The following is a 9796-nucleotide window of genomic DNA, read 5'->3' on the forward strand; positions in this document are numbered from 1 at the left end:
TGTTTGTATGGGTTTTGCGTGTGCCCAACACATTTTCATTATAGACTATGTGCCAAACACTTCTTGAAAATAATTTTGAATGCTTTTCGTTGCCTCGTAAATTAAATGAATATTAACAAACAAATGAGAACCTGACAAAATATTTCTATTTCGCTCTTACTACTTACTTATCTATGCGGTTAACTCCCGACAAATGCAATGAAAAAAATTGTTGCTATAATATTATTCAATTTGCCGAGCATGTCTTCTTCAAAATTACGACAAATATGATGAGCAAGTTTAGTGGTGCTGAATAATATATTTGCTACTCGAATAGTTATTTTGCTATGACAACGAGTATCATCTACATGCTTTCTGGTTAATTTGCTGTGCAGTCAGTATTTATGATAAACATGCAGTATTTTTGTACCTAAATAAATTTATTTGTATCGCATTATCAGGAAAAAAAGCAATGTCAAGCTGATGTATATTTTCGAATTATCTGCAGTACTTGTTCTATTAAACATTTAGTTTCTTTGTAGTGAAGTAATTAAATGGATGTAAAAAAAGCTTATAAATGATGAAAATATATTGAAATGCGATTATTCATTTGATGTGCAATTAATAATTTCCCAAACTAAATCTCAGTCAACCCAGACAAAGGCAGCGAGAAGTACAGAGAGGTAACAACAGAAATGATGCTGTTACGGATGTTAATTGAAAAGGAAGATTGCAATAGTTAAATTAATTGGCTTTTAGATAAACATGTTTATTTTACAGTAAGAAGTAGTTACCAGAACTTGAACAATGGTGGAAAAATACAATAAGCAAAAATATAAAATATTTTTTATAAACCCACCATTCCTACTAATTTATAATAAGGGATTAGGATTTTCATAAAATATTTAGTACAAAGTAGATCACAGTGACCTAAAGTTAAATAATAAAGTTAAAAAGTTATATATTATACAATTTATGCATAGCAGAAACGACGACGACCGAGACATGCCCATAGCCTCTAGAACTATTAAAGGTCACATAATCACCTAAACTTCCTAGTAAAGACTCTTCTGTTCCAGCAATTGGAAACTAAGCTTGTCATTAATTTCATGCAGTATTAATAAAAGTATTACGACAGTATATTGCCATTGCAAACTACAAAATATAATTGCTATTCAAATATAATATTATATATAATCATTACAAGCGATTTAGGTATGTTTTACGCTTACTCGTAACCATTATATTCGTATAGCATAACTTCGTGTATGAAAGCCACAGATGGCGTAAATTGTTGCAATACGTCATTTTAGTACATTTAAAGTGCCTTTTTGTTTTTATACAAATTTTTATTCCATTAGTTTTTGTTATGTTTAATTTCAATAATTTGATAACACACTATTTATCGATTTATTAATAAAAGTAATAATGTGCAGTACTTATATAAGTGATTTTGTGTTCGTTACGCGACTGATTTCAATTACCTTTATCTTATTGACAAGCAATATTTAAATTCGGGGACCAAAACATCATTTCAATTTGGCGAACCGCCAGGGTGTATGCGACTCTGCTGCTTGCATAGATATAGAAAATTCAATACTGCCCTCTAAACAAAAAGCAATATGCCTATTTCCGAGCCTTTTTTAGTTAGACAGCAACAATTAATGGTTATAGTTGTAGTGTACTTGATATTTACATGCGTAGTAACGCATCATAGGCTTGGTGACTTCGCAAATCTCCGATATAAACACTTCGTTATTAATATATATAGTTAAAATTTACCTTTTATTCTCTCTGTTAGCAGGTTTATGGTTAAGTTATTAGTTATATTTATTAATATAAAGGTTTGGTTTATTATTACTATATTGTCTATAAGCATCGCCTTCACACACTTCTTTACAATTGTTTTCATTTTTCTGTTGTCTTTTATAAGGGTTAGAAGAGGTCGTAATTAGTGTCAAAATAGAAATAAGGTGGCCGGTTGACATATAAAATGCTTCGTAGTGCAAAATAAATTTAATTCGTAGCATACAAGTGCCTATATTTTGAATATTGTTGCTAAGTGGGAATTTATCAAATTATGTGGTTTTACGTTCAAACCCTGACTGGGAGCGAAAGCTTACAGTACCTAACATTATTTTATCCTCTACGTTATATGCTTTTTCAAGGCGACCAGATTTTTATAATTGCACATTTAGTCTGAGTAGTCTGGCAACATTTCACAATAATTCATTCAATTGAATTAAATATCGTACAAGCACAGGTAAATTTGGCTGATCTAGCAGATTATTAGTTGCCATGTTGAATCTGTGCATCAGATCTTATTTGCTATACCGGGAACTATGTGCTAAGTCTGACACAGTTCCGGAAACCTACTACCTTTATTAATGTATAAGATTATATAATACTAAAACGTTATTGGGTGTGTTTAATAATCTGTTCGACTACTTTGAGTAAATTCTACAATTATGTGCACCAGTGTTGGCTAAGGCGTGTAACTCAAGCCTGAGATTATCTATTTGAACCCGGCTAATTACTTTTAACCTTTAATCCTAATATCTAAGCGAGAAGAAACTTACTTGATTCCATCATCTCAAAGCTAGTCCTTGTCATAGTCAATATCACCAGCACTTTCACCATCACCCACAAATCCTTTCCCATTTTCACTTAAAATACTTTTCGAAACATAACGAAACCCATCTTCATTACAAGAATAAAAACTATCTTTATCCATGTGTAAGGTAAATTTAACTCTTCATTATATTTTTAAATAATGTATCTCATTTATTTATTTAATTAATTGTGTTCCGTGATTATCTGTTCCATTTTTGACGTAATTGAATGAATGCCGCATTATGAAATGCTATTATTAAAAATCTTCAAAGTGTCATAATATGAAGTCGATGTCCAACTTTCCACGTTGTAATCCGGAACTCGAAATCTGAAAGGAATGTTTTGGTAAAATTAGTAAAATTCTTATTACCATATTTATCTAAATCCTGTTTTCATAAACATACAAGTTCACAATGCTGTCCTATCACATTATTCCCAATAATATAATAACATGTTTTTCAAACTCTTAACTAAATAATTTTACGATTTCGAATTACGAATTCCAAAAACTACGCGTCAGAGTAGAAATTCTTTTACAAAAAGCTCTCAAGGTTTTTTGGTTCTGAATTTTTAAAATACTTTACAGAGTTTTTTCTTCTTCATAAAATATACATAAATTATATTTGGGTATTGTTAATGTGTCACCAAGAGGTCAGGCTGTTTTGGACATGTGTCACGCTTCCGTCGAACTAATAATGTAACTCCCTCCGGATGCTTCGCTTCCTTTGCCTTGAAATTCATCGGATCCAATTAGGACCAGTAATTATATGAAATAATTTTATGAATAAGCAACTTTTAACTCTGAAGTCATACAGTAACAGAGTGCACGATATAATGAGAATTTCGAAAAATGGAGCACTATAAAAAATTGAAATAACGTAAGTGTCCCTTAACTTAGTAATATGGGAAAAATCAATTTTAAGGAATTTTGTTGAACTAAATTGCAAATTTTAATAATAAAAAGCATTCAAAATGTTTAACATTACATTCGTTTCTTTTTATCTACCCTTGTTAATAAATAAAAGATAAGGATCATAAGGGTGACGTAAATTATAATAACATAAGTTTCCATTACCTAGAAATGAACATATTATTATTTAATGAAATTAAGCATACCTGACATAAGATAACCATCCCATATGTTACTGGTATCGTTATCTGGTGTTTTAAAATTGAAATATATTATAATATGTCTCAGAGACTAGAGATTGTTTGTATTTCATTAGATGCTTTTGTTAATACATTATTTTTCGGTTATTATCTATCGAACCGATTGATGCTATCAAATTGTTAAATGATATTACTGAATAAACGATCGGAAAACTTAATATCATTTAGCACAATGTAGATCTAAATATGCTTTTGATCAATTCCAATCAAACAAATCCCCATTTCACGGTACATTGGGAATATAACATGTACTCCTAGATAATATAATATTTTTCATAGGTTAATATAGTCTGTATTTTACCTACTCATCAATATGTTTAGTTACTAATTAAGTGAGGGCCAGCGGTGAATCCCAAAAAAATAACAATTATTTCAAATACTTTAATTAAATAGTACTATAATAAATGCAACATACTTAAATATGAAAATAGAAATCAATAATCTATATTATAGGCCACAATTAATTCAAGAATTTGACCGGTCCGATGTGAGCTATCAGATCAAAGCAGTTGGTGTCTATTGTCTGCTCCCTTTATAATGGTGTTGCGCCAGAGAAGTGCCGTGAATATATAACTTACTAAATGAACTAAAAGCATAGAACACTTTTATGTAGTTGTATTCTATAAACATATGTATTGTTACTAATTCGTTAGTTTTTATTTTTGAATTAGTTTAAGAAATTAAGGTCTTTATACCGTGTGTCTTTTTTCTATTTATATTATCTATTTTTTGACATTTATCTAGACAAAAATAGCTTAATAAATGTCACAACAACTTTGGGGAGGGTTCAAAATAAATGCAACTCTGTCATCAGCTTAAAAAAGATCCCGAAAGGATGCGTATCTTGACAAAGTTTAAATTGCAGCTGACGGCTTATAGCATGGCGGAACGTAGTTTAGATAAATATAATTACCAGGATTAATACAACGAAAAATAATTAAGTTTAGAAAAAATCTGGTCTTTATAACTTTTGTCATATTTGATTATTAAGATAAATTAGTTTTACATAAAAAGGCGGCTTGTAATATTTTTATAATAAGTTTACCATCGTTATTTTTTTTTTATTGTAAATAATTAGTTTAGTTATCACGCGGCAGTTAGTTATGGTCTAATTAGTGTGTATCAGCTTAACAATAACGTATTTTACGAACGTAAGTAACATATAGTAAGAATCCTATAATTGGTACAGAAAAAAAATGTATGACGATACAATATGGTCAGTCATTATAATACCTTTTGATGTAAGCTCTTTGATGTGAGTGACATTTTGTAAACTGGGAGTGATTTGCCTTGGTTGGTGGCTCTTGGAATGATATAGCACACATTGTTATAAGGGTGACTGCAGAGTAAAGGCCCTTGATAAAAACCTGTATAATAATAATACAAAATATATGATTGACACTTGACATAGTAATATACATTCTTTATGTTTTAAAAATTTCATATTTTGCGATTGCGGATTTAATTTTTTTTTAATAATTTTTCCATACTTTAAACTAGCCTCTAGTCGAGGCTGTAGAACGAAAAAACGAACGAATATTTTTCCACAAAAAATTCGACCAATCGCAATCTTAATACGATTTCAGAGTTGGTAATTAGTCGGATTTATGACACTGTATGACAAAAAATTTGTAGATTTTAACATCAATTCTAAAATTAATGACTTCGTCATCGGCAACATCATCACTGGGTAAGCCGCTTCCAATAGGTACTCATAATTAAAAATATTTCAAAACTAATCGTACTAAGAAACTAGTGATACAACTTGCAACAGTTTATCGAGAACTTGAAATAATAACGCCATATGTACGTTGCCTTAACTAACTAATTATAGAAAGAATTTTTGACGTTTTGTTTTATGATGTGATGAGTGATGTCGCCCTATTCTTGGTTTGTAATGGATGCGTTGGAAAATGAATTGTTGCTTATTGCCTACGCTTAAAAATATGTATTCATAGGCTTTCGCTATAGATTTTTGGCATATAACATATAACACTACAACAAACTATAGTAATATTTATCAGGCTTAAGTACATGTTCACTTCTAAATATCCTCAAAGAGCATCTCAGTATTGTAAGACGCTTACCAATTTAAATAAAACACAATACTACAATCATTACGACGACTTCGTGTAAATGCTTAGGGAAAATCCTATTAACGATATCCCCATTCAGTCTATTAAACATTTCTTGAAAACTAGCGGGTTCCGAGATATTTATGTTTCTTATCTGCTTTTATTAGTTATGACTTCAACGTAAGTTGCAGTTCGTTAAAAATAAACATATAATATTAAGGATAGCGGTAGGGCTTTGATTCAAATGAAATTAATATTCCTAGCAAAATGCGTTTTTAATATTAGAGATGGAATAAACATATATACTATAATCTGTAGACTTAGATCTATCTGGCTCATTTAGAACCATTATATTAGGATCAACGAATTAATTAATTCAATTTAGATGTGTCACGCGGAATGGTAATTGCGGGCGTCAATTAAAGGTATGTTTGTGAAGGGAATTTGGATCGTTATGACTCATTGTATTTAGCTAGACTGGCGCCTAAAGAAGACATAACTAAAATTTTAACTAATATGGACGATTACATATTTAAACCTAATTTGATTAATGTATATTTTTTTCCTAAGTTCAGCCCTTTTAAAAAGTTTTCAAGGTTATTGAGCAGTGAACATTTTCTTATAAGATGTTTGCAAGCATATATTTTATTATATGGGAACATTACATGAAAAAATCAGATAAGTTTCAAACAATTCAATTGTCATATTTATAATACTAAACCGACCAGAGATGACACAGACTATTTTGTTATTAAAATTGTTTGCAAGCCCAGTTATACTTGCTTATCACCATTTTATATCTAACATGACAATATAGTTCCTTGCTAGAGAATTTGTATTTATTAACGTCATGGAAATTATTAATTAAATATACATACAATATAGTACAAATATATTGCCTCCCGACTCCATGGCGTAGTGTTTATGTATACCCCATACTCCGTGTAAATAATCAATGTTTCGTGTTACTCAAAGAATCGATAACTTGAATAACACTAATATAGTAGGCCAAAAATATTTATAAAGGGAACTAAGATGTGTGCTTACTCCATTGTACTATTGTATTTTTAGACCTGAGGGTGAAGGAAGACATTGTGAGAAAATCGGCATGCTTTATATCAAAATTCTACAACGAGTTGCCATGCACAGAAGGCTGATCACCTACTTTCCTATCAGTAAAAAAAACGATTATGAAACAAATACAGAAAATCCGAGGTTCACGCCAAAAGGTTGTAGCGGTTTTTAATATATAAAACACAGATTGAAACTATTCTAGAAACTTTGAACCAATTTCGCATTTCAAGCAAAGCTGTTGATTTGCTGGTTTGGCATGGTCAGTATGCAACTATCATAAATCACGCGCAAATCATTTAGATTGTAAATTGTCGAAACGGCAAGTGTCAAGAGTGGCTGCAAATTGATTGGCAGGAGGAAGTGACTAATATGGCAGGTGGGATCGTAGCGTGTGTGAACTAGATCTATCTTGCCTAGATAGTAAATTGCAGTAGTTATTACAATTTTATATATTTCTATAAATAAGTGCAGCTAGTAGATAGTAGTATGTTAATTTACTAGATTACAGTGTAATAAAGTATAAGTTAGTATCGAAAATTTTTTTTAATGATCTTATCTAAAATAAATCAGTGGCGGTGCAATATTTTAGGTAGGTGTTTCATGATAATTTGTTAATCTAATAGGCAAGTAGGCGATCAACCTCCTGTGCCTGACTAAGACAATCGATTCTTTGGATCTAAGGCAAGATGGTCTCGTCACGATGTTTTCCTTATCCGTTCGAGTGTATATCATATACAGAACGCCGAGTGACCCTCTAAACAGGTACCAGGGAGCGACTTAACAAATGCGGAACACCACACGGCTCCGACCTTGGTCTGCTGCTATGGAACATCGGCTACGACCAGGTACTCAGGGTGGAGGTACTCGTGGGAGTGATAACTATCTACTACGTCAAAGTTCAGACCACAGCTCGAGATATGGGTGAGAAAGTGGTGGGCCCACCCCGGAAAAAAAATAATTTCAAAATGTGTTTAACATACCGTAAACTCGACACAACATATAGTTTCAAGCAGTTTTAAAATCGAGTATTAAAATGAATCTCAAATCATGAAGGGAAGCGGAGGAGGGGCTTAATGTGAGTCTTTTGTTTTTGTTTCCCCTACAGTCGCTAATGGAATGTCCGAATTAACATTTACTTTTGATGTTGCAACACAAAGGGAATACTTGTTTGCAATTTTGCGTTCAATCGCTTTTATTCCAATTGTCTTCGTAGAAATTCGTCCACCATTTTATTCTTCTAAAAATTATTCTTAAGGGTTTTCTTATTTAACTTCAATAAATACTTCAAATTAGTAAGGTTTACAGTTATTAATGAACAATTTATTGTTCTTTAAACCTAAATAACGTCAATTTTTTCAAAATAAACAGCTTTGGGTTTTGACCTCAGATTTCTGCAATTTTTTTGTAAATGGGGGTTAAAAATAAAAGTCCATTGGACCACAGCAGGAAATGGAACCTCGGGATGAGAGTCACAGGCTCGAGTCACTCACTGCTCACTAGTTGATTGCCGGGTTTAATACAAGCTATTTCTTAAAGATTTCATATTATGATCCATGAAGGCAAAACTCCTTGTCGTAATATTTGCAATCAATATTAATAAGTATGAGTGCCCGCACATCAATCATTCGCTAGCCCTGCTTCCCTATTATAAAAGACCTACCTTTTATTAATATTAATTGTAGACGTAAATTACATTGAAGTGACGGACTTCCGGTGAACTTAAACATAACTATATAAAGAGATTTAAGATATTATTTGTATGGCGTATTGTAACGCTCTAATCGGGCAAACATATTTCTACGTCTCCTCGACTATTTTAAAGTATGAAGTTTATGTTTCAATTGTACGACCTCCGATCCTCATGGGATAAGAATCGTGTATTTAATCTACGTACTAGGAAAGCAGAGATACCTAGAACTCTCCTGAGGATACTCAGGATTCATAGCTATAAAAATGTAGCATTTAAGATTATTTTTAGCATCAAACGATGTCATAAAATATATATTATTTTTTTAGTTTCTGTCATATTCATGTAGTTTTTTAGACGTCAGTTTCATTAAGTTAGTGTTATACAATATATTACAAAAATAAATTCATCCAGGTAAATGCAAAAGTTAGACAATTCAGGACTTTCATGACCGTGTTTATATAATGTACTAACCATTCAACGCCAAACGACTACGACTGAATTCTTAAAGACCTTTTTACACACTCGTTATTGACTTAAAATCTATATCCTTAGTTCTATTTATATAATATTAATAAATAAATTATCAAAATAACAAACCGTATATAATATCCATTGATAACTACGCACAAAACAAGTACACAAACTATCGATCAACCACAGAAGAGCACTTTAAAACGCGCGCGCGCGCCGATGTCCCGGCTTGAACTAGTTGGTCTTGATTAGTTGCCCCGTTTCTATAAATAAATTGTCGCTACTGTGTCGGTTAGGTTGACTTCCTAAATCTAGATATAATTTATTTATTTGTGATAATATCCTTAAACATCGTTTGTGATGTGTAAAACAGTTGGTACAGTCTTCATAACAACCAATAAAATATTCATACAATTATGGAATTTGTGATGTTTTAGTATATACCCGATAAAAAGACAGGGGATACATACACATTATACCTTAAAGCGAAGTGCATTAATCTCCACCATCTCCTTATATACCTTTTCTTTCCGCTTATAATCATTGTAAAACACATCACAATACATCAAATTCGTGTGATAGAGATTCAAAAATACATAAGTTTTATAATATTACAGTGATAAAAAGCCTTCTACAAACTATTTTGGATCTTCAAGTTACTTTTATGTGTTAATTGTTAATTTATTATGACGGGTTATGCAAGTACAAATGAGTCATTCACAAA

The 9796-nt window shown here is 31.4% G+C and overlaps 1 protein-coding gene across 7 annotated transcripts in view; it reads right to left on the reverse strand.

Annotated features, from left to right (window-relative positions):
• LOC123716395 overlaps positions 1-9292 on the reverse strand; it is a 57941-nt gene extending 48649 nt beyond the window's left edge. For all 7 annotated transcript variants that reach the window (XM_045672124.1, XM_045672123.1, XM_045672122.1 and 4 more), the window contains exons 1-2: positions 9199-9292; positions 2559-2920 (exon numbers count right to left, since the gene is read on the reverse strand). Coding sequence is in view for 6 of the 7 variants with exons in the window: in XM_045672123.1 (XP_045528079.1) it covers positions 2559-2640 (82 nt within the window). In the remaining variant the exon portion in view is untranslated. The remainder of the gene's footprint in view (positions 1-2558; positions 2921-9198) is intronic.
• Positions 9293-9796: the final 504 nt, after the last annotated feature.

The sequence above is a fragment of the Pieris brassicae genome, chromosome 11 (genome assembly GCF_905147105.1).
Source record: "Pieris brassicae chromosome 11, ilPieBrab1.1, whole genome shotgun sequence".
Taxonomy (NCBI): domain Eukaryota; kingdom Metazoa; phylum Arthropoda; class Insecta; order Lepidoptera; family Pieridae; genus Pieris; species Pieris brassicae.